Source organism: Mastomys coucha, unplaced genomic scaffold, assembly GCF_008632895.1.
Source record: "Mastomys coucha isolate ucsf_1 unplaced genomic scaffold, UCSF_Mcou_1 pScaffold14, whole genome shotgun sequence".
Lineage (NCBI taxonomy): Eukaryota > Metazoa > Chordata > Mammalia > Rodentia > Muridae > Mastomys > Mastomys coucha.
In genome coordinates, this window is record NW_022196896.1 from 75,088,669 (window position 1) to 75,115,033 (window position 26,365).

General features: G+C 41.7%; 1 protein-coding gene across 3 annotated transcripts in view; it reads right to left on the reverse strand.

The window, feature by feature from the left end:
• The window catches only part of Stat4 (signal transducer and activator of transcription 4), a 114,404-nt gene that overhangs the window by 85,110 nt on the left and 2,929 nt on the right, over window positions 1–26,365 (reverse strand). For 2 of the 3 annotated variants that reach the window (XM_031367436.1, XM_031367434.1), the window contains exons 2-3: window positions 19,372–19,459; window positions 1,381–1,509 (exon numbers count right to left, since the gene is read on the reverse strand). In XM_031367436.1, the coding sequence (XP_031223296.1) occupies window positions 1,381–1,508 (128 nt within the window). In that variant the 5' untranslated portion in view covers window position 1,509; window positions 19,372–19,459. Of the gene's footprint in view, window positions 1–1,380; window positions 1,510–4,230; window positions 4,332–19,371; window positions 19,460–26,365 lie in introns of those variants that run through there. The other variant, XM_031367435.1, reaches the window with a different exon arrangement.

Here is a 26,365-nt window from a genome sequence, read left to right on the forward strand (position 1 = left end):
TGGCAATGGTCTAGAGGTAAAAGTAGAATGACCCAAATATCTGTCAGTAAGTAAATAGATCTGACCATAGGTAGTGAGTGTAATCCATACAATGAAATACTGTTTAGCTTCAAATTTAAATAAAATTCTGGTACATGCAATAAGTAAGCCATAAAATAAAACATATATGACTTATTCATATATAAAGTGCCTCCTTTGCTCAAATTAATAAAAAGAAAAAGAAAAAGAACAGTTTGGAACTGAGTTCTGAGGGCCAGGGTTACTGTTTAATGAGCCAGAATTGAAGTGGTCATGCTGTACAGATGGGTGGGATGATAACAGCAGAACATGAAGATCAGTCAACACTACTGAAGTGTACAATTAAAAGTAGTTAAGATTCTGTGATTTATATTCTTCCACAATAGGAAAGATGACTGAAGGACAAGGGGGAAATTTAATTAAATGGGGTGAATAGAGTTTTGTAAAATGTTTATTAACTGGATGGCTTCATATTCATATAGAAACTGGTTTTGCATTATTTCCCATGTCCAATGGCTTGGTGTGGAGACACTGAGCACCCCCTTTGCCTCATCTTGATCTAAGTGTAAAAAGGCAGAGACAGCCAGCAACAGGGAAGTAGCTTGTTGGAAATAAAATGGGGGTGAGAGGGACATGGCATGTTGCGGAGTGAATATTTCCCACTGAAGGTGGGAAAAGGATTCCTAAAAGGAATATTTACTTGCCTTGGGTCTATAATAATGCAATTGTTTGTTTCTCTGGGACTTGCCTAAAACATTGGTGTGGTGGTTTGAATAAAAATGCCCCCATAAGCTCATATATGCTTATTCACTATGAAGTAGAAATATCTGAAAGGATTAGGAGGTGTAGCCTTGTGAGGGAAGATGTGACCTTATTGAAGGAAGTGTGTCTTTGGGGTTGGGCCAGGCCTTAGCCAAGCCCCGCCCCCCTGTGTGTGTGTGTATGCTTGCAGACCATGCTATAGCTCCCAGCTACTACTCTAGCACCATGTGTGCCACCATGCTCCCTGCCATGATGATAATGGACTAAGCCTCTGAAACTGTAAGCAAGCCCCCAATTAAACTCTTATAAAGGCTGTTTTGGTCACAGTATCACTTCATAGCAATAGAAGAGTGACTAGGACAATTGGAGTAGGAGGTACTTACAGGCAAAACCATTAAGTTTTCCTTTATAGTGGACACAACCAGAAAAAAACCGTGTACATGTATGTATATATATATATATATATATATATATATATATATATATATATATATATATGCATCTACTGAGTCAAAAACAGACCGTAGAATACATGACTAGGACACAAAAAGGACATAAAGAGTCTGTCCATCATTTTCTAGGGAATGCATTTGAGCCTACCAGTCTTGAGTCTCAATCCACTGGGCCAGCAGATGCCGGATTTCCATAGGAAAGTTGTCATCATAGAACTGATCTACTTGCTCCAAAAACTTGATTTCTAATTGTTGGACTTGATTCCACTGAGACATGCTACAAAAGAAGGGTAAAGTAAGAGCTTTAAAATATTGCTCCCTGGGAGCCAGGAGACAGGATTTCTTCTAGACTCAGACCTCAGTTAGCTGTTAGCTATTAGTTAGTTGGAGGGGGGAAAATCAACTTTTATAGTTTCTCAAAGGAAGGAGAAAAATTCAACTTTTATAGTATCTCAACAAAGAAAGGAGGAAATGCATTTAAAACTCAGCATCCAGTGATTCCCCCTGGTGTTTTCTTAAAAAGTTATCCCTTGTGCAGGACAGCCTTCTTCCTCTGCCCCAACCACATCCTTCCTTGCCCTACCATGACCTCCTAGGCTGCTGTTTCAGGAAGTCCCACCCTCCTCCCCAAACACCCCAAAGCCCTACCCTACCCCTACCCGGCTGTCCATATAGACTCAGGGGTTAGCACAGAACCTGTATTGTCAGCAAAATGCTTCCCTATCCCTCCCTCCTGGAGCAGGTTGAATGTAAATAAGTGTACACACACACACACACTGAATGTACCTTGTGAAGTCTATTCATTCATTTCTTTCCCAGAGCTTCTTTTTCATGAAAATGCTCAAACCTGTTTTTCTTTATTTCATATTTGTTGGGTCCCCACAGTCAGCTTTATGCACCTGACTAGAGTTCCGTTCTGTGGCAGCTTCCTGAAGAGTGGCGTGCATGCACTCCTGAGTTTGAGTCATACCAGTGCAAAATATTTCTAATCCAGCATACATTTTTATTGCTCTCAAAGCATTTTTAGATATGTCACCTTGTTCCTGACAGTGAGTGAGTGAGCGCTCAAGTTAACTAAAGTAGAATAAACTATCCCATTTTTTATAACATAAACACAGAGGGTAGTGTGTTCTTCTAGTGTAATCTACTACTCTAGTATAACTTCTATTCTGGGCAGCACAGAGGCTGTAGATGTACTTTCTAGCAAATTAAAATATTTATGACTTAATTCCCCTGACACTACTAAAATTGCCTTTGCTCTTTTGGAATGCAGAATTCTTGATTAGTAACACTAGGTCAAGGAAAAAACTTTCACCACAAGAGTTCAATACACTTGGAGGTATGACGTTTCCCTTTGCTTATAGAACAAATTGAGTCTTCAGATTTCAGTTCCTACCCATTTTAAAACACCTTTTCCCTTGAGCTTACACTAAGTGTTATAAACCATATCAATAAATGAATATAAACCAATCAATAAATAAAATAATAAAAGTTGTGTTTCACTTGGAAAAATGTAGTTAGGGAGAGAAGCTATCTTGAACTTGTACATGACTTTATGTTCATGAGCACTCACGACTGGCCATTGCAGGTGCTTAGTAAATAATGTGTATTTAAGGAAGCTTATTTGGGCCTCCTGATGGGCCCCTGAATAGACGAGGGGATAGCAAACACCTTGAGCTTTACAAACAACCAAGCGCCAAAGAGGGGTTGAGACTCCTGCCCACAATGTGCAGCTCTGACAAACTTCCCAAGTCTGGGAAGGAACTGGAGCATTCTCTTCTCCTACCAGTCAGTGGCATCAGGAGGTCAGGAGCTGAAGACAGAGTAGCCGCTTTCACTGTTTCTATTGTTAAATCTTTTTCATGATTTGAATGCGGGTCTATTTTACTTATCTTACAGTTAAATCACTCAGATAAGTCACTCTTGCAAACCAAGGCTGAACTTGCTTCAGAAGGACCCTGAAGAGGAAAACCTTCAGACCTCCCTGGGAGCTCAGGAAGTCCCACCCCTGGCTGAGGATCTATTGGCAATTGATGGTTGGAGGGAGGGAGAGTGAGTTTTCTTCAGGGTCTGCGGTGCTGAAGCTATCTGTGCTCCAATCCTATGTTATCGTTCATGCACAAGCAGGCAGCACTACGTGAACCCAGTGACTTAGAAACAAACATACAAACCGGCACATAAAGTTGAGAGGGAATAAATACCCTAGGGAGAAAAGAAGAAGATTCTTCGGAGGGTAGAGAATGAGAGTGAGTTTGATAAGTTCCTTTTAAAATTACTTTTCTAAAAACTTAAGAAATTAACTAAGGCACCTGGGGGTTGTTTGTTTTGTTTTGGCCTTGTTGCTATAGTTTGGTGTTCAGACCTCCAGCAAGGTGTCTTTGTTTTCACTCTCTAGGGGCTCATTGTCCTGCCTCAGGATAAGTGCTTTCCATCTAAAACCTGGATGGATGCCTGCCTGCTCCCTCCTGGCTTTCTGACATTCTGGTCCATCTCCCGGGAGTTAGCAGTGCTGTTGACTCTTTGACCTCTTTGCAAAGGGGCGACCTAATAAGCACCACTCACACTTCTCAAAACCATAATCGCCAGCTACCTTAGCTGGATGTTGTTTCTCTGAAACCCAGATATGCCAATCTCGGGTCAGACCTCACAGCTCTCCTCTGGCTAAAGAAAATTAGGGCTGTCTTCCAGTCCTGAGCTGACACACCTCCGCAGGAGTACAGCCCCCACCCTAGCCCTCCGCTTCATGGTGATGCCTCGACTTCTCCCTCCTTCAGTGAAGATCCGGAGCCAGATCTCTACTTAAGACTTTGGAAGACTTTTTTCTGAGTGATTTGGGTGTAAGGAGTAGGACCCTTCTTTTTATAGACATCCCTTCTTTCCCCCGGTCCTGTTAAAACGAAGCAACGCAGTACCAATTGTAGAAAGAAGGCCCAGACATCCTGCCTGTGTGTTTCCTACTGTGGAGAGGCCACACCCAGATGCCCGCTGCCTGGCTTACCTTCCTCTTTCTCCGTCCAGGGAGTGGAACTGCACAAGTCCAAAATCAGAATCGGCCTTCAGGGTCCACAGCCACTGACGCCATTCCTCTAGGGGATTTGCATTTCTCCACCCACTTGAGGCTTTCCTGTGCGTCAGTGTTTGAGTCCCTGAGACTTCAGTCAGTTCCTACCCACTCTATTCTAGAAACGCTTTACAAAGTCAGGCTGAAGCCCCCTTTGCAGAGCACCGCCCCCGTACCTAGTAGCCACTCTTACAAATGCAGATAGCCCAAGAGTGTAAAGTAATCTCTGACTCTCTCTTCCCCATCCCTTCTCTTTCAGTATGTGTGTAGATACTGGCACGTGTGCAGAGCACGCATGAGTGCTGACATGCCACAGGTCTCAAGTGGAGACCAGAGAACAATGCCCAGTGTCGCCCTTGCCTCCAACCTTGTTTGAGACAGGGTCTCCTGTTGACACTGAGTTATGCAGCCCGGGATGCCTGAAAGTTTCTGGGGTTTCTCCTAGCTCCCATCTTGCCGTCGCACCATCACAACTGGCTTTATATGAGTCATGGAGATCCAAACTCAAGTCCTCTTACCCGCAAGTAAGTGCTTGACCCATTGAACCATTTCCCTAGACCCAGCCACGTTTAAAGTGGAAAAAAAAATGGATGAAATTAGCACCAATATCACAAATAACCTAATATCTACAAGGTATTAATATTTCTGAATATAATCAATGTAAAAATTTAAATTACTACTTAGCATACTCTGTATTCCTTCATACTGAACACCTAGATTCTGAAGTGTTAATGGGGCTTACAATTCTCAGTTGACACTGGCTGCCATCCTGGACAGCAAAGGTGGAGACCACTACTTGACACTTTTACTTCCTGCCTTAGAGTGTTAATCACATTGGTTTTGTGTCTTTATCACTATATTTAGCTGTTCAGTGCCTGCTGTACAATAACAGGTGTGCCCTCTTTCTTTTTGAGACACTTCTAGTTCTCTGCTTTTTAAAAATTGAGAACTCCCATGTTTGTGTATTACAATTTTGCAACTAGGCGCTCTATTAAAATTTAAATCTGAGATGAGCTATTCATGCCTCCAATAATATGCCCATTATATGTTAAAGTGAACATGTTTTATGAAGAACAAAAAACGTCTTCCTAAGCAGGGCGGTGGTGGTGCATGCCTTTGATCCCAGCACTTGGGAGGCAGAGGCAGGTGGATTTATGAGTTCGAGGCCAACCTGGTCTACAGAGTGAGTTCCAGGACAGCCAGGGCTAGACAGAGAAACACTGCCCCCCACCCCCCCAAAAAAAGTCTTCCAGCATAAAAGTACAGTGGCTTTAGGGTTTGTTTTGGCAGGGTCTCAAGTCACCTAGGCTAGCCTCAAACTCACTGTGTAATATGAGCTTGAACTCCTGATCCTCCTGATTCCAACTCCCAAGTGCTGGGATTACAGACCTACACTACCTCTCTAGACCTGAGTTACAGTCTAATATCTGTTTTGAGAATGCAACTGGACCCTCATAGCTGCTCCAGCATTTAATATGTTGTAAAATATCATTTTGCTTGAGATATTTGAAGAAAATCCAGACTGACATCACTAGAATAGAAATGGAAAAGAGTTATCATGATAGCCTCTTGGCTACCAAAGGTATTGTTTGAAACCACACACTTAGTAAGTGGTGATTTCTCAGGAACCAACTGCATTGTAGAACCTGAGGCCATATCAAACCCTTTACAGATGTTGTTTCAGAAAAACCATTGGTCTGGTTGCCTTTTGCTTTGTGTGGCTTTTCCCTGTGGGGTTAGGGACCAAACCCAGGGCCTTGGGCATGCTAGGCAGGAACTCTGCCACTGGGTTACTGCAGCCCTTTGTATCTTGCATTTTGAGTGGAACTTTTATCCACATGTGGCTTTGTAGTCATTTGGAAGTCATTTGTGCACAGAATTACGCGGACACTCTGAATGCTGGTACAGTTCATCTACAATGGAAGAAATCAACATCCGGTGATATCTCTATGGGCCTCTTCCACACTGGGAAGCTGTGGAGCTCATGATGGGGAATAAGAGCTTCCCTGTCCTGGGTTTTACCAGCTTTCCTGTAGTGACAGGCTCACTTTGGTCACTCAGACAACTGAACAAGTGCTTTTCCTTGAGAGGCCCAGGTAGGCCTTCAAATATAATGTCTTACTTCACCATACATCCTAAAGAGGTGTACCTTGAAGGTCTGAGACTTAAATAAAACTTAATATCGTTTGGCACTGCCTCCTTTGCTACATATTAAAGCATCAATTGTTTTGCTCAGCATTTCTTTGAGAGCAAGGGCAAGTATCAACTTACTGAAAAGCAAAACATCATTACAAAAATAGTTTAATCTCTCAAAGACCCTCAAGATATATTGGGGTCACATGTGGAGATCTGCAGATGACAGAGAACACCCACTAAATGGAACATCCCCTATCCACTGCCGTCACTTCACTTGAGGGACATTCCTGAGGGAATCTGTTAAAAGAATGCCTTCTTCTTGACTGACTGATTGAAAGAGGTATCTGCCTTCATCCTCTGGTCTATTTTATGGAGGCATCTCAGAAGGCTCACTAATACCACTGTGCCTCTTTCTGAATCAAGTCTAACTACACAAGTCCCTTCATTGCCCTGGCCCGCCTTAGAGCTAAACAAAGCAAAATATCCAAGGAAAACAAGCAAACTAAGCTCTAAAATGAATTTCCTGGGAAGAATCTCAAACTCAAAAGTCCCCACAGACTCCCCATCTCTTCCCCAAAAACACTTCCCAATGCTGGATTATAAAGCTTATGCTGTATGCGCTATTGGTCTTTCAGGAAGGTAGATTCAGTCTCTGCTGTGCCTGGATCTGGTAATGCAACCTACCTGAACTGTCTGAGTGCCGAATTCCCTTTTGTAGAAATGGGAATATAGATTCTATGTAAAATGGCTGTAAAGTCAGTGATACGATGTAGGTAACTAAATAGGGGAGTAAATGCTAGCTGTTGGTAACAGTAGTTTGTCACGTTCTGAGGAACTTTGGAGGACAAAGGTTGGGCCTCCACCTTTCTTTTCTCCCTTATTTTATAGGTGTCGAGTAGAAGTCAAGGGGAGGTCCATGGCAGCAGGAGGCATCACTTTTGCAAGCAAGAGGCAGAGTGGACTCCACATCCACTCACCTGACTGTACTTTTCTATTCTACCAAGGACAGCTATTTATTTTGGAGGCTGAAACAAAGGGTGGATGGGGGTGCCAGAAAGAGAAGCAAGTCAATGCCATCTCCTGACATTTCTTGTATAAACAATATAAGCATTTATTGGTTCTCATCTTCTGTAGAACCTTATCTCCCTTCTCCAAGGTTCCTCTGTGGCGTTTCTTGTGTTGGACTTGGATAATGGACAAATAGAAATACACATATCCAATAAAACCATATCCATTCCTCGGTAGTGTGTGCCAGTAGCAGGAATTGGTACTGTGAACATTTCTGGAACAAGACAGTTTAATGCTGGTCTTCCCACGTCACTGTATTCAGTCACTAAGGCTTCATGGGAATGAAACAAAGTCTTGCAAAAAGGGTTTGGTAGTCAAGGGTTCTCAAGCGCAGTTCCCTATGACTGTGCTCCCTCTACTGATGTGTCCAAGCATTGCAATGTGCCAACCACCAGATTCTTTCAAATGACAGTACTGGAACTCTACTAGATATGGTGCTAAGAACTCTATCTGCATTGTTTGCCTAATCCTCAGAACACTACACTGTTGTACCCAGTTCTCAACGTTCACAATAGTCTATTAGTTAGAAATAGACTTTACGCATTTTAGTGAGAGTTTCTATTGTGGTGATAAAACATCCATGACCAGAAGCAACTTGGAGAGGAAAGGGTTTATTTCAGCTCATTGATTCACATCACAGCCTATCATGAAAGGAACTCAGGGCAGGAACCTGGAGGCAGGAATGAATAGAAACCGTGGAGGACTGGGCTTTCTGGTTTGCTTCCAATGGCTTGCTCAGCCTTCTTTCTTATACAAGTCAGGACAACCTACCCAGGATAGTACCACCCACAGTAAGTTGGGCTCTAACATGCCCAGGATCAGAGGTAAGGAGGACACAACATCTGTCCCAACACCAGTTGTAACTGGGACCAGCAGGACCCAGGCACACAGGAACTCTTCCAGCCCAGTGGCTCGGGTTCCTTCTGGTCTCTCTGTGCTGGTGTCCTGAGCAGACCTTGGGGGCAAACTCTGCAGCCAGTCCCAAAACACCCAGAGGAAGCTCCACTCCCAGGTGCTCTAACAAGCCCAGGGTCACAGGATTCCAGAATCACAGGATCACAGAGACAGCTTGACTCTGAGGAGTTCTGACACAACCAGGATCACAGGAAGGACAGGCTCCAGACAGATTTAGCAAGGGCAGGTAGCAATAGAGATAACCAGATGTCGGGGGTGGGGGGGCAAGCATAAGAAAATAAACAACACAAACCAAGGTTACTTGGCATCATCAGAATCCAATACTCCCACCATAGCAAGTCCTGGACACACTATCACACCAGAAAAGCAAGATTCAGATATAAAATCACTTCTCATGATGATGATACAGGACTTTAAGAAAGACATAAATAGCACCCTCAAAGAAATACAGGAGAACACAGGTAAACAGCTAGAAGTCCTTCAAGAGAAAACACAAAAATCCCTTAAAGAACTACAGGAAAACACAATCAAATAGGTGAAGGAAATGAACAAAACTATCCAGAATCTAAAAATTGAAATAGAAAGAATAAAGAAATCAGAAAGAGAAACAACCCTGGAGATACAAAACCTAGGAAAGAAATCAGGAGCCATAGATGCAAGCATCACCAACAGATTACAAGAGATAGAAGAGAGAATCTCAGGGGTAGAAGACACCATAGAAAACATTGACACAATAGTCAAAGAAAATGCAAAAAGCAAAAAGCTCCTAACCCAAAATATCCAGGATGCAATGAGAAGACCAAACCTTAGGATAATAGGTATAAAAGAGAGTGAAGACTCTCAATGTAATGGGCCAGTAAATATCTTCAACAATATTATAGAAGAAAACTTCCCTAACCTAAAGAGATGCCCATGAACATACAAGAAGCCTATAGAACTCCAAATAGACTGGACCAGAAAAAGAAATTCCTCCCGTCACATAATAATCAAAACACCAAATGCACTAAACAAAGGAAGAACTTTTAAAAGCAGTAAGGGGAAAAGGTCAAGTAACCTACAAAGGCAGGCCTATCAGAATTACACCAGACTTCTCACCAGAGACCATGAAAGCTAGAAGATCCTGGGCAGATGTCATACAGACCCTACAAGAACACAAATGCCAGCCCAGGCTACTATACCCAGCAAAACTCTCAATTACCTTAGATGGAGAAAACAGGATATTCCATGACAAAACAAAATTTACACAATATCTTTCTACAAATCCAGCCCTACAAAGGATAATAGATGGAAAACATCAACATAAGGAGCAAAACTACACCCTAGAAGAAGCAAGAAAGTAATCTTTCAACAAATCCACACAAACCTAATTCCACCTCATACAACAAAAACAACAGGAAGTAACAATTACTTTTTCTCAATATCTTAATATGAAAATTAATATTACCAACATATCCTAATTGATTGAAATTCAAAAACATGAGAAATTAGAAATTTGTTGATTGTCGTCCAATGGTCTAATTTGGTAATTGGAGAAATAGATCCAATATTATACAATCCATATACACTTTCAGCTTGTTTGTTTGTGACAGTGTCTTGCTGCGTACAACATAATGGTCTTGAGATCTTGCCTCTCCTATCTCAGCCTCTCTGTTAGTAGTTATTGTTTATTTCATGTTTTTATAGTATACTATGATTTTCAGAAGAGCTTACATATTTTAAAAGTATTTATATACCCAAAAGTAATATAGACAATTAAATTGGGAGGAGGCTTGTAAGAGAACAACAAAGTGTGAGACTGAATGCTTTGCTTGATGTTTGTAACTCTTGTGTCAAGTTACCACGTAAGAGCCAAGATCTTAAGCTCTACTAAATACAAAACAAACAAACAAAACAAAACAAACAAACAAAAACACTTTTATATATTTATGTTCATTTAAGAAAATATTAGTAGTGATGTATTATTTTAAAATATACAGTTAATGCATTTGGAGTTACTTAAAATTTATATTGAGAAAAATGTATGTATTTTCAGTATTGCCATAGATAAGCATCTACATAAGACTGTTAAATTGATTGTTGTTTTATATCAAACAAGTTTTATAATACTCATTTTATTGTTATAATATTTTATAAATTTTAAAGACTATGACAAAAAATATTGTAGGTATTGAAGGGGGTCTCTGGGAGGAGTCAGGGTACAAAAGGAAAACAAGAATGTGATTTAATTCTAATTACTTAAAATACGTTTTTAAATGTTAACGAATTCAGATAAGTTGAAATCATGTAACTTTTTATCATAATGCAATCAAACTTAAAAAAAAAAGAATCAAAGTGTCTACTAGAACAATTAATGCTAGTTAGCTGGAGCTAAGAAATTAGTAGTGATTAAGAAAAAACCAGAATCATAGAGGTGAAATCATCTAGGAAATGTTTTCTGAGAGTACAAAGAAGCTGTGTTCCAGAGACAGCCAAGGTTGTACCTCATGTTGCAACTGTACTTGGTAATGTGGAAGAGTTACCCAGGAGGTACTGATTTTGAAGGCATTGAAGGGATCATGAAGAACATTGAAGGCTTGGCACTGTGAGAGGCCATGGAAGGCCATTGGTGATGGTGCAGCCTCAGTTGCAGTAGACAGCCCAGGACTGAAGGAGTCATGCAAAGGATTTGAGGCTTGAAACCATAAACAAAGCCTATGAGAGGCTATTGGTTAAGCCTACATGCAGCAGAAGACCCTAGTGTATTGGAAATGCCAGTACCATGGGAAGATCACCAAAACCAGCTGCAGCAGTGGAGTGGATCAATCTGAGCTAAGAGTCCTACAGAGGGCAGAGCTGGAGAAGTCATGTCAGCCCTATGTAGGAGCCCAGAAGATCGTGTGTGGATCCCAGACATTGAACCAAGAAACTGTAACAGATTGCCTTGCAGATTCCAAGATGTTTGAGATGCCAGAGCCATGGGCTATCTTCTGAGGAGAAAGCTGTTAATAAATAGGGAGTGGAATCAGCCAGGAGAAAGAAGTTGTTGGAGTCAACAGAGATGAAAAAAGAGTTGGAGATCTGAAAACCACTTTGACATTAGATATGGTGATGCAGAGCTTGGAGATTGCCCAGCTGGTTTCTTGTCTTGCTTTGGGGGTTACAGTTGGATGAATCTCAGAAGAGACCTTGAACTTTGGACTTTGTTGAGATTGCTATAGATTCTGGGGGCTTTGGAAGCTGGGCTAAATGTATTTTTTAATTATGCTATGGGTAGGCATGGGACCATAGACTCATATGTTTGAACAATCCTATGGGAGCCACGGAGTAGAATGTGATGGTTAGTATATGCTTGGTCCAGGGAATGGCACTGCCTTGTTTGAGTCGATGTGTCACTGTGGGTTGGGGCTTTCATACCCTTGTCCTAGCTGCCTAGAAATAAGTCTTTGGCCAGCTTCCTTTGGAACAAAGGGTGAAATGCTCAGCTCTGGTCCCATATGTGGCTGGATGCTGCCATGTTCCTTCCTGCTTTGATAATAATAGACTGGATGTCTGAATTTGTAAGACAAACCCAATTAAATGTCATTCTTATCAGAGGTGCCTTGGTCATGGTGTCTGTTCTCAGCAGTAAAACCCTAAGTAAGAGAACCCTCAAAAATATCATCTCATTCCTGACAAGGCTTCTGGCTCCATGTTTCCAGAGTAGATTTCCCCAGACCTAGAAAAAGCATAGCCCCTTCTTACATGCTCTTGCTGCTCAGTGACCATGGACATGATCTGCCACGTGTCTTTTATTTACTCCTGCAATCTTGGGAGACTTTCTAGATTTCCACAAGAGAGCAATTGTTGAAAAGCAGTGTACTTTCCACACAGAGGTAAGGCACACCTCTTATCCCAGAACTCAAGAGACAGAGGGTGGCAGATCTCTGAGTTTAAGACCAGACTAAACTGCTGTTTCCACTGAAATTTATAAGACCATCTTACCATTTGTAAGTTTAAAAATAGCCATGTAAAGTCATTAGGATCATTACATAATATCCCAAACTGAGTCAGTTTTCCTGTTCCTCCCTCTGAAATGCTTTAGCAAGGAAACTATCTTCATTTAAGAATGTATCTTGGGTACTGGGGAGATGGCTCATTGGCGACAGCATCTACTGTGCAAGCATCACAACCTGAGGTGGAATCCCATGTAGGATACATGAATGCACATCTGGAATCCCATGTGGAACACATAAATGCACATCTGGAATCCCATGTGGGACACATGAATACACATCTGGAATTTCAATGGTTTTAAGGAGAGTCACAGGTGGGGGCAAAAGAATCTATAGAAGCTGTAGGCCAGCTAGTTTGCTGCACATGACAGTGAGCAAGGAAAGACCCTGCCTCAAACAAAGTAAGAGTATTAAAACACAAGATTGTCCTTTGACCTCCACATGCATGGGTCACATATGCATCAGATGGCATCTGTGAGCCTGCTCTCACACATACAAAATACACACACATCGTACACACTACACATACATCATACACACTATACACACACACACATACACACACACATGAAAATACCTGGACTGACTAGCATAAGTAGGAGAAAGGGCATCTACCAGACTCCACTCTAAATTTTACATAGGAACATAAATGAACATAAATTTACATAAATGAAAGAAAGATTATTAAAAAGGTTCCTGGGAGTGGGGATTGAATAGTCAATGACAGATGATCTTCATTGAGCTTTGTCCCTGTTGCCAATTCCTCTCTAGTGACTATGGTTTAAAGAAAATGAAAAAAAGAAAAACAAACATTTTACAGTGTGCTATGTGGGATGGAGGGTGGAGACAGGGATCCCAGGAAGTTCGCCGGCCAGATAGTATGCCCTGTATTGCAAAGATCAGGCCAATGACAGGCCCTGTCTCAAATACAAGGTGGGATGCACCTGAGGAATGGTGCCCAGATTGTCCTCTGAGTCCCAAACTCATATGTGCCAATGTACCCACTCATAGGAACACACATGTATTGTACACACATATGCACATGCTATGTCCTTTAATATATTTAGGCCTTCTTTCCTCAATGTCAAATCCTATGCATATTTAGACAGATTTATGTCAACTTATTTCTCTTGTGAGAAAAATGGCACCATTAAAATTCTAAGTTCTAATCGTTTACTGCAATGAACTTTTGTGCATTGAGATTATAGTCTATATAGCTAAACTCTCACATTCCAGGAGTTATTTCTTAAATTCTTTGGGAATGTCTGCATGCACAGTCATATTTTCTGCTTATAAAGATAATTTTTCTCCATTTTAATGTGCTCCTTTTATTAATTTTTCTTGTCTTAATTACAGTTGGTAAGATTTCTCAAACAATATTGATAGGATTGGTAAGAAAATAAGCCTTGCACTGTTTCCATTCTTGGGAAAAGTACCCTGTCTTTGACTAGTAACTATAATGTGAACTGTAGGCTTTGGATATATACTTAACTAGAAGAGCAAAACTACTTCTGTAAATATTTTTGACAATTTTTATCATGAGTAAATGTGTGAGATTATCATCTATTTATATGACTGTTTTAGCTTGAATGAGAATTGCTCTCATATGTTTGAATGCCTGGTCCCTACTTAGTAAAACTGTTTGGAAGGGATTAGTAGATGTAACCTTGTTGGAGGTGTGACACTGGGTCTTGAGGATCCAAAAGATTGTGATTCCTAGTGCCTTTCTCTCTATCCTGTAATTGTGGATCAAGATGTGACCTCTCAGCTGTTCCTTCTCTCTGCCATCGTGACATCTATGTTAAAACTACTCATGCATTTGTGGAGTAAACCCCACTAGGCTGACACAATTATCTATCTATCTATCTATCTATCTATCTATCTATCTATCTATCTATCTATCTATACATATCATCTATCATCTGTCAATTTATCTCTTGTGAACTTTGATAGCATATGTCTTTCAAATGATTTACCTTTGTTACCTAAGATATTATAGGCATAAAATTATACTGTTTCTTTTCAAATATCTGCAAGGAATTGGTGAGATAGCTCAGTAGGTACTTTCAGACAAGTCTGATGGTCTGAGTTCATTCCCCAAAACCCACATGGTAAGAAGAGAAAACTGAGCTGGGTGGTGGTGGCGCACGCCTTTAATCCCAGCAGTGAAGAGGCAGAGGTAGGTTGATCTCTGAGTTCAAGGCCAGCCTGGACTACAGAGCAAGTTCCAAGACAGCCAGGGCTATACAGAGAAACTCTGTCTCAAGAAAACAAAAAAACAAAAAACAAAAAATAAAACCAACAACAACAATGAAGGAGAAAAAGAAGAAGAAGAGGAGGCAGGAGAGGAGAAAGAAGAAAACTGACTGGTGTCTGTTGTTAAACAACATCTACAGTCTCAGAAGCTAACACATGCTCAGTGAATGGTGGCGTTAAGAATAAACGCCCAACAGCATAGTGGCATGAGGTGACACAGGCTTTTAATCCTCCAGCACTTGGAAGATAGAGACAGTCAGAACTTTGAGTTGAAGGCCAGCCTGGTCTACATAGTGATTTCTCAAAAACAAGACAAATAAGACAGAATAAATGGCCAACAGTTCAAAAGAATTGTTAAAAGGAACTGCAGAGGAAAAATACCAAGTGTTTACTGACAACAAAGAATATCAGAGCTAATGGTACAGTCAGAGTGCAATGCTTAAGCACAACTCTATTTGGGCAAGGAGGAAGGTACTAGGTTCTGCCTTTCTAAAGAAGGCACTGATGCAGGACTGAAACTGGCATCCTTAGCCAGATGTGGAGTGGTGGCATACATACCTGTAATCTCAGCTCTTGGGGGCAAGGTCTTGGAGATCAAGATGATCCCCATCTTGTCTGAGGCCAACTTGGGTTCCTTGAGACTTTGTTTAGCAACAACAAAAATCCATCAAAGGGGAATCATTCTGCACCATGAGGAAAAGAACCTGAATACAAGGTGTTATGGGAGTATCATTGTAAATAAATTTAGGTAGTGCTGGAATTTCTAAATTTGTCAGTTAGTAGTTCCTTGAGCAGGAGAATCTTGTTGAGGAGATGAATGGGACTGATATATAAATAGCTCCAGATCCCAAGATAGGAGCCTTGCTGTTGTAGAGCCATATCTAATTGGATGAGGGTGAATTTCTAATGCTAAGGTACCTCATAGGACCTCATAGGACCTCATAGGACCTCATAGGAGGTTTTGAAAGAAACCTCAGTGTCTTCCACCTAAGTAATCCCAATTGATTGCCTCCTTAATTGACTATATTCTTTGGGGCTGTCACTACAGTGAGAGGCATGCTTCCTGAGCATGAACACTTCTGTACTGGGTTATTGTGGAAAAGAATGCAAGGAAGGGGCAAAGAAACTTTGGTCTTCTAGGTACAGAGAACAAAAGCGATGAAGCATGAAGAAGCTGAGTATTTTGATAAATACTCATGTTCACCCCTAGCTCCCTGTGGTCTGACCAGTCAATGAAATCAAGAGCTGGAAACTGAAAGGCCTGGAGAGACAGCCAACAGTAGGGCCCATGGAGCATGTTCTCACAGGCAGCAACAATCTGAGCTTTAGGAATACTGCCTGAACTGTAATTTGTTAACATAAGTTGAAATTCCTTACCCCTGCCCTGCTGTTGCTATAGTGCATCCTCATATAACCTATATAACCTGTAACCTACATAACCTATATAACCATAGCCAAGTAATATATATCTGTTGATGTGGATGCTAATTCCCCTTGCCTGTGCTAAAGCAGCAATAATCACTTGTACAGTATCTCTAGTGTCTACTGGGGATCTCACCAAGAGGTGAGGGTATGTGAAGAAGGAAAAAGAAAGAACTAAGCCAAGCATTGCTCTTTTAGAAAGTTGGTTGGATATTAAGCATTTGGGATGATGAGAACTGAAACACTTCTTTGGTCTAATCAGTTTGGTCTTTCTATGATGAATGAGGCAACCCAACATAGACCCACCTGGTGGTGTAACTGATTTTAATGCAAAACTTCAGGCTTGCATATTGCAATGCATAGAGCAACGACTGTACCAAACCTTTCCCCAAAAGACTTGATATGAGCATAACGCACTCCAAATTCCTTGATCCACACTGAAATTACTCAAAGGAACTAACAGCACGTGGAAAACACATTAGAAAGAAAGTAGAGTAGTGTTCATCTCCTTTATGTTGAAATGGTCAATAGTAGCCATATGATCTGAAACTAAGAAAACCAAACTAAGTTGGATACTTTCACAGAAGTAGGTAGGTGGCTCCACAATGTGTAAAAATAATGGACTTGGTCTCAGAAACTAAGAAAACTCGATAGCATGTCTTATTTTCCCACAAGTGTTTGATTGCTTGAAATCAGATCATCCATGATCAGCTATCCTAGATTATGTCCTTCACTGGTCCTTGCAAAGTCTTGGTTTAATGGAAGATGTGGGGGAGTAGTCTTACACACAATGAAAGAAGGATGTTTAATAGAAAAGCACAACTTTCAGAATGGGTGCTCTATCATATCCATAAGTATGTAGATGGTGGTCAAGATATCAAAGTCCCTTTTCCTTGGCCAGTTCTGAAGATGAAGACACCGTCCGAGCACCAGGGGGTGCTACTTTCACATGGAAAGCAAACAGAGCCAGGGCTTTAGTGTGCATTTACCCTTACGTTCCTTTCACATTTGAAAGACGTGGGTATTATTCTTTGGCTGCTTCTCACTTGTGAACATATAATTTTTTTTCCTTGTGGTATCACACACAGATTTTGTAGAGATTCCAAGCTGGACCCTACCAATTTGCTGTATGACTAAAGGCATTGTGTTGGTATCCATACATCTGTGCATCCATCCATATATCGGGGTGAATGTAGGAGGGAAGAAACAGGAGAGAAACAACAGTCATGCCAAATGACTATGAGAGTTTAATTAACTCTTGGCATTATTGAGCCTGGACACCTGAAGAATGCCTCTGGTATGACTCATACTTGGGACAGAGCTGAGCTAGGTACTCCATTAATTTAGGTTAAAAAAAAATACGAAAATAGCAAACAAAAACCAAAACAAGGGCTAGAGAGATGGCTCGGCAGTTAAGAGCACTGACTGCTCTTCCAGAGGTCCTGAGTTCAAATCCCAGCAACCACATCGTGGCTCATACCATCTGTAATGGGGATCCGATGCCCTCTTCTGGTGTATCTGAAGACAGCGACAGTATATTTATATACATGAAATGAATAAATAAATTTTTTTAAAAAAAATAATTTTAAAAAAAAAGCAAAACAAACATCTCTAAGCCTTATGTGCTCAGGGATCTCAAATCTACAAACAGTGGTGATGCCAAAGGGTGGCTCAGGCCTCCTATCTCTCTATCTCTTCATAAAATCCACTATAGCAAATTTTTACCTTTAAAAATGATCTAAAGAAAGATGCTGGAGTCACATAGCAAAATCTTCTTTCTTAGACAAGTGCTCTCTGGCTGTATCTTACAAATAAGTTACTAGCTTTTAACTTCTTTGTTTAGGAAGCCTAAAGTCAGTCATGTTGGTTGCTTGCTTGGTTACATAGAACTTTTTTTTTTTTTTTGGAAGTTCTAACAGCACAGAACTCCAACACTCCAATTCACTTATACTATAAACATGGCCCCCACACTCACTTTCTTATCAATGCATAAAATAGGAAATTCCAAGTGCTGCAATTATGTAAAAGAGAAATTAACAAAAGAAGGGATTATGAGATCCCTAGTGAAACACCGAAGAGTTCTATGTTCAGGCTCCCTAAAAGATGGCTCTCGGCCTGCCAGTCCCCTCAGGGTAAAGAAGCTTGTCCTGTCTAGCCCTGTCAGAAATATCCACTTAATGAGCTGTAATGTGAGATTTTGACATAACCAACTGCACAGTGGTAACTCTACTGTAAGTACATTGTCCTCCTGCCCAAATTCAATACTGCTTCATTGTAAACAAGAAGTCTGGCTTAACTTGGCTTTCCACTAAAAATATTTAAACTAAAACAGAAACTGACATCATAAGGGCAGGCTGAGTTCCCTGTGTTTAGATTTTGGACTATTTCTATACTGTTTCCAGAAATTTCCACCGGATGCTGCTTAATAGCTGTTAACAATTGGTTACATACAGAGATTAACAGGGGAAACCCGATTAAGTCATCCAGACAACTGATCTTTCTGCAAAGGTCAGGCTCTTCAGATTGGGACTTTAACACTCTGCTTTGGGCCAAGAGCCAAGAGAGACATACAGTGACTCCGTTGTCTTCCCGCTCAATCCTGACAGAGCGCTGAACTGTTTTAGTTGGCTCTCCTCATGCCCCACTTAATGCCTTACATGGGAACTTCCAACGGTGCTGCTCTTTGCCTTGGAGATAGCCAATGGCAGAAATGCTGTCTAGTGGCGGGCAATTAACCTCTCATAAATGGTGCCAGCACTCAAGTCAAGGTCAGGTTACCCCTGAAAACACCAGGAGACAAAGCCAACCTGGGAAAAAGAGTGGCACAGTCTCCTCTGCTGTAGCTGCATTGTGTAAACCCCGGCTCAGAGTCCCTATTGTTTCAGGTTTATTTACCCAGCTGGCAGAATTTACTCAACACCACAGCTGAAATCCTGAGTTTCTCACCTCTAGATGGAGGGCTTTCTGGTGAGTGAATAGTCATCCTTCAGAGATATATGTCCTTTGTACATTCTTATTGTGGTTAATTCAAAATTTTCAGGGTGGGTCTTACGAGATCTGGGATGTGAGACTAGAACTTTCTGGCGTGGTTGCTATAGTCTCGATTCATCTTAGGTTTCTTTGTCAAAAATACCCAGGCCTCAGTACAGCAACATATATTTTTTTAAGATGACTACACTTTGTACTTATGAGTTTGGACTTGGCTCTATCTTTGTGATTGAGAAGTAAGCCTAGAGATAGCAAGAAGCTCTAGAAAGAAAGCAGATGCTTACAAAGCAGTCACAGGCAACCAGGTAAGGGTAGGACTTACTTTACAGAACACTTGCTGACGTGGTTGACTTGTCTGCAGGGTAACAGGTGTTTAACATTTCCTGGAGGGCTGGGGAAGTGCCATTACACTGGGGAAAGAACCAACATAACATAGTTGTTAAAAATGGCGGAAATGTGACCTGTAAGTTCAACTTTTATAGCTGGGTAAGTCTTGAAAGTGAATAAATAAATAACAAATAAAGAAGATACTGATTTTACATGAGCTACACCTCTCCCAGGCCAATCTAATATTTTAATCTGCCAACAAAAGATCTACAGATATCTGTGGATTAGAGATACAGCCATAAGTGAATGGGAGAGTATGATGCTCAGACAAGCCCTAGGGATCATGGTCACACTGGAGTAGCTGAAGGAAAGGAAAGAGCTAAGGTTGTAACTGGAATGGGGGCCAAGACCCAAAAAAATTAAGTTCATCTAAGATATTCTCTATCTTAGATAGCAGTTAGAATTTCTGGGTTGGAAGGGAAGATGATGAGGTAAAGATGGCTGCAGCCAAGCCTGGCAACTGGAGTTTTATCCTTAGGACCCATGTGACAGGAGGAGAGAACCAACTCCTGTAAGCTGTCCTTTAACGTGCATATGTACGACACAGCATGTGTGTGTGCTTTCCTGTGTAAACAAACACATCCAGAATAAAGAAAGTCATAATTTTAAGAATTCCCAAGCATGGGTCCATAGAGACTGTTTAGTTCCTTTGAGACAAAAAGCTACCATTGATTTCTTTCGATAGCACTGTTTCTTCATTATCCTTCCAGTAATTCCTATGCATGTATATATGAATACATGAATACATGTATGTATGTGTGCATGCATGTATGTATTGTATGCATGTAAATATGTATGTATGTATGTATGTATGTATTTACTAGCTTTTCTAGACAGGGTTTCTCTCTGTGTGTAGCTCTGGCTGTCCTGGGACTTGCTCTGTAGACCAGGCTGGCCTTGAACTCAGAGATCTACTCACCTTTGCCTCCCAAGTATTGAATCCCAATATGCATTGGGCATGAGGAACCTCTGCCCAGCTCAGTAATTCATTTATTCACTAACACTCACCAAGTGTTTTCTTTATTTTTATTTCATGTGTGTACATAGTCAAGTGAGTTTGGAAGCCAGAGGTCAGTGTTAAGACTATCTTCCTCTATCGTTCCCCATTATTTTGTAAGACAGAGTCTTTCTCTGAACCTGGAGCTCCTGGGTTCATCACAGTTGCTTTGCTGTGAGGCTCCATGGGTAGTCACCTTTCTGCTTCTCTGGGGTTGGGATTACAGGTGTGCACTGCCACACCCTACTTAACAAGCACTTTACTAATTAAACCTTCTTTCCAAGTCTAAATTGCCTCACTCCGCATGGTTTAAGGGATTATCTAACTAGGGTGGTGATGGATGAAGGACAAACATAGGGACACAGAAAAGCTGGGATCGGATGGTCCAGGCGCTCTGATGAACCACAGCACCCCGGATACTCGGTATGTTTACTATGTACAGTTTAGCCAGGGGGTATTGGGGATTATTGCATACAGCACTCCTACCTACAATTAAGGAGGCAGGGTTTGTGGTATACAGCTGAACAAGGTGATAGGCTTAGCTAATCTCAGTAGGAGTGGTCTCTGTCAGGGAGCCCTCTTCAGACCGTAAATATGCCAAGTGGGCATTTTCTGCACTCAGACTAGGGGAAGGCTTTGCCATCCCTTTGACCCTAACCTAGACAAGGCTTTGCCACTCATATGGGTCTGAGAATTTGGTTTTTAAATGGCTGTGTCCATATCAACAACACACAGCCACTCAGGACTTCATTTGTTCCCAATATTGAATATCTTACTTACATATTTAACTGTAATTAAACCCAAGGATAAAGAAAGTAAAAATGATTGCTGGTTGATTAGCTGTCTTCCCAATGACTACAGTGGTATGAGAAAGGATTTTGATCATGATGTCAGGACTACTAACATATAAAATGTATCAAAGAAGAGCAGTTATAACATAACTAAGCTCTAATAGCCTCTTTCTACTACTTTGAAGGTTTAGAATAAGCTATGATCTTTTTAAAATTAGTAAAGATGTATAATGTTTAAAATCAGCCATATCAACTAGAACTTGGACTCTTTTGTGCTGTCTTGGACTTTGACTTTTGACTGTTGGGATTTCAGCTTTCCTAAAGTACTAGTTAGTTGTTGCTCTATGTGGTTTCTGTATGTTGTCGCGAATCCAGTGCCCTGCTCATATCAACAAGGACAAAGGTGTTCTATTTTACAAGCATCTTTGCTTTTGTCATGCTCAAAAATCAACAGAACAAAGCCTATGGAGAGAAAATTATTTCAGTCTTCCCAACGTTCACTTTTATTTTTACTTTCCTTATAAGCCTGGAAACTCTTCTGGAACTCATGTTCTCATATCACTTCCCGTAGCTGGCTGTTACTATGTATGCTGTCTTGCAAAATCGTCCACTAAAAAAACTTCATTAGGATATCTCCAACAAGATTCTACATTCCAACAGAATTCCTGTATTTCACTTACAAATTTGATGCAAAACATCTAAACTAAGCAGGTACTAGACATTTTCCTTACAGATCTGGACAGTTGCCTACGAGATGACACAGTGTATAGTTCATTGACTTGTCTCTTCATTTAGCTCATTTACACTATTCAACAGTGAAAAATGGCCATAGTGGGGTACAACCGACTAAGACACTAATTTGTATAAGGCATGCACCGTCCTTTAATTTTTATTCCAACTGCTGGAACAGACAAATCAGGCTTGCACATGCATACCTCAGTGCAAGGTACTTAAGTTATTTTCAGGCTGGTGCTTGAGTTTCTGACTACAACCTGAAGAATGCCTATTGGATGTGAAGAGAAAGGCGGGGTAGGCAGGCAAGCAGTGTGTTTTCAGCATGAAGCTGGGGAGCAAGCAGCTTCATGGCAATGAAAAGAGTGGAGCGATCTGCTAATATTTCATTGTAAGACACCTCACAAGATACTTTCCATTATCACCATTTACAGATGAGAAGATGAGGGTGTTCAAGTAAATTACTCAAGGTCAAACACCAATGAAAGGGCAAAATTGGGATGTTAATGTACTTCAGTTTGATTCGTTGGCATACACATATTTAGAAGTAGAATGAAATATTCATTTGGAAATGACGGTTCTATGACAACAAAGCAAAGATCTAGGCTCATCCCCAGTCTTTATTTCTGGCTGCACCACTGCAGGTGAAAACTCTAGACTATGGTCTTACTAAATTGAGTTTGATTCTATGACTTCTCAAACCTTTTCATGCTCCCTTAAAGCTGTATGATGCCTTCACATCCTTCCACAGATCTGAAGCATTTCACAACTCCTGAGTGAGGCTGAAACATTTTCTTTCCATAGGAGGAGATGTATTTCACCATGATAGGGCTCTCCTCCCCTAAAATACCTGATGAGCTGTTCTTCCTACACCCCTTTCTCTCTCTCTCTCTCTTTCTCTCTCTCTCTCTCTCTCTCTCTCTCTCTCTGGTTTTTTTGAGACAGGGTTTTTCTATATAGCCCTGGTTGTGCTGGAACTCACTTTGTAGACCAGGCTGGCCTTGAACTCAGAAATCTGCCTGCCTTTGCCTCCCAAGAACTGGGATTAAAGGCATGTGCCACCACTGCCTGGCTCTGATACCTCTTTCATGTAAGTGTGGGGACTTACATAAAAAGCAGAGCATGATGACATGTGTGTGTGTGTGATCTCAGCAGTAGAAAGCCAAAGAAAATGGTATGCCTTGTTGGAAAACAAGCCAAGTCTACTGAACACCAAGGGGAGACCTGTCTCAAAACAACAACAAAAAAAGACAAGTGGATGGCTCCTGAAGAACAACGTCAGAGGTAAACACATACACACACACACACACACACACACACACAGAGAGAGAGAGAGAGAGAGAGAGAGAGAGAGAGAGAGAGAGAGAGAGAGAGTTTTTAAAAAGGTAATAGTAGCACACGAATCAAAAATTGGCTCTGGCCTGTTTGAAGTATCAACAAGATCTGTGCTTCATTTTCCAGCCAGAGAGGGGGAAACAGAGAGCTGGTCCAAGACCTTCAGTTTAAAAGAAAATGGTGTGGAAAACACTGAAATGGCTTTGAGGATGTCTGGTGACTCCGAAGTTCTGTGGCTACTGACACTGGAGCCATGCGAGCTATGGAGAAAGGCTGACGTGCAGCAAGAAAGAACAGATCCGTGGCTTTAGGGTTGCAGGAACTGCAGACACCATGGAAGCAGAAGACTCTGAGGGAGTTCTCAGTGTTCTGGCTGCACAGGGAGCCTTTTCTTTCCCTGGAATCCTCTTGAGAGAGAGAGGCTCTGGGCAGAGTGGCTGTCAGCACATTCCCAGCTGGAATGACCTTCTATTCTTATCAAGTGAAGCTGATCCCCTTTGCCCCAGAATGCTCTCTGTGTTCATTTCAGGAAAGAACTTCGAGTGCACACTTACACAGTTTCTAGATGACATGCACACTCCTCTCCAGACGGCAAACATCATATGCACCTCTGAAATCTCACCTTAGGAGAGACTGAGTGCTGGCTTACAAGAGCGGGGACTTGAAAAAGTTGGCTTGCAGTCGATTTTTGAACCCTACATAATGTTATGCCCAGCCTAGCTTTTCTCCCTTGGACTGACAGCAGTCCACCCCGCCCACTTCAATCTGATACCATCAAGTGGAAATCACAACCAAAAATGAAAATGCTTACCATGTAATTCAAGACTTTAAATCATTTTTCAGCCGACAGAAGCACCAAGGTTCCTGAGTCCTAGAGCTAGCATTTAGTAGGCCCTCACATCCTGCTCAGCCACAAGAGGTTTCCAAGTTCAATACCTCCATCCAGGTTACTAGTATTCCTCTCTGGAACAAAAATGTTTCTATCTCCATCACTTTGCAGAGGAATGAACTATGCTCTTTGTGTGTGCTTTTCGTGCATCAAAGTTGGTTCCAACATCTGTAGGATACTGATTTTTTTTTTTTCCAAAACATTCTTGGAGACTGATAGGCTCTGGTCAGGGAAAATGACCTATTTCACACTATTTTTTCTCTCATTTTAAACATAAGATTTTTTTTTTTTTTTTTTTGGTCTATAATTTTTGTGGAACGGTGTTGTTCAGCGGACAGAACACTGAGTTTCAGTCTGCATGTGGAGTCAGAGGACAACTTTCAGAAGGCAATTCTCTCCTCTTGCCCTCTGGGGCTCTTGTCTTGTGGCTCAGATTCCCGTGGGGGGCGGGGGAGGGAGACACAGACTTCCTTACACCAGCCTAGTGTTGCTTTTAGTTGAGTTTTTTTTTTTGGATCAATGTGGAAAGGAAAGAAATTGCTCTTTTGTCTGCCCATTGACTCTGCAATGGGGACTGTCCCTTGTAGGAGCCTCTGTAAACCACTGGGAATTGATGAAAAGACAGTACTGAGACATGTATTATTATTATTATTATTATTATTATTATTATTATTATTATTATTATCATCAGTGGTGGTGGTGGTATAGGTAGGGGTGTGTGTGTGTGTGTGTGTGTGTGTGTGTGTGTGTGTGTGTGTGTGTATGTGCCTGTGATATGTTGGGAGACTATCTACCTGCCACAGAACACAAGTAGATGTTTGATTTTCTCCTTTCCCCTTTATGTGGTTGGCCCATACAGTACCTTTATCCTGAAAGCCATCTCCCTTGCCCTGAGATACTTTTTGACAGGGGTTTTGAAGGCTTTCGTGTGGGAGCCTGCCAAACAGCGGAAAAGACTAGGAATTCCCAGGAACAAAGGCCGGACACACTGGCAGGAGAAATAAGACTGCTGGAGGCCGGCAAGAAATGGCAGAAGAAAACGGGCCTGCAGATAGAAAAGCCCCATCCCTTGCAATCCAAAGGATGGAGGAGTTCAATGACCACCTGGAATGGGGGCAGGCTGAAGAAGACCATGCTGGAGACAGCAGCCCGTGAGGCACATTTTCATCATTTCAGTTCGGAGTTGTGGAAAGCCTGGATCAGCGGAAGCGGAGAAGAAGGCCACATCCCAAAGACATCCCAGGGGTGGAACTGAGAAGGGTGTGTGGGCGAGGGGTGAGAAGTCACCGAGATTTCTAGTTTGGGGAACAAAGCAGCCAGAGATCTCTGACTATCTCTATCTTCCTGTGTACCTGGTTCCCACCCCCTCCCCACCTCCGTTCTACTTCTTTTTCCCCCTGTGAGGCTCCGTCTCTGTGTCTTCTCTCTGCCTCATGGTGTGAGCTTCTTTCTACAAGTGACTTGTATTCTTTTCTCTAATGACTCCTCCCCGCACCCCTCCCCCTCCCACCCCGTCACGAATAGCTTTCCTTCTGGTGTGCGTTCCCTGGTACATCCTGACGGTGCTTTTGACTTTGCATATCCTTTACTCGGTCTCATAAAATTCTCCTGTGCTCCATTCCATTATTGATTACGAATTTTGTTTCATATTTTCCAATAAAGAGAATCTAATGAAACCAGTTCTTCTTTCCGTGCTATTTTGGAGTCACTCTCTTCCTGGAGGTTCTCAGAATCATCTCAGGGGCTAAAAACAAACTCCGGGCTCATAGCTACTCCGAGTCAGACCTTTGAGAATAGAAATCCTGCCTTGCCGCGTTCCAGGGCAACCCCAGTACACTCGTGGGACTGGAGCTACAGGTAAGGTGGCAGGACAGAGGTTCTAGTCAGGTTCTCAGGCAGTTCCAGTTACTCTCAGCTAAAGAGAGATGGAAGACTGGGGAGCAGGGTTACAATGCCTGAACCATGGCCACCAACCTTTGTCTCCAGTAGCACGATCCTCTTAAAACTCACTGAAGCGTGTTTGCTACAGTAAACCTACAGAAAGTAAGATATTTAAGCACACACTCATGGTCTTCGGGTGCGTTCTGTGTAGAGCACTAATGGGGATCTTGAATCCAGATGGGAAGAGAAACGGGAAGCTTCTCAGAGGGGCTGGTATCTGAACTGAACCTTTGGGTGGATTAGT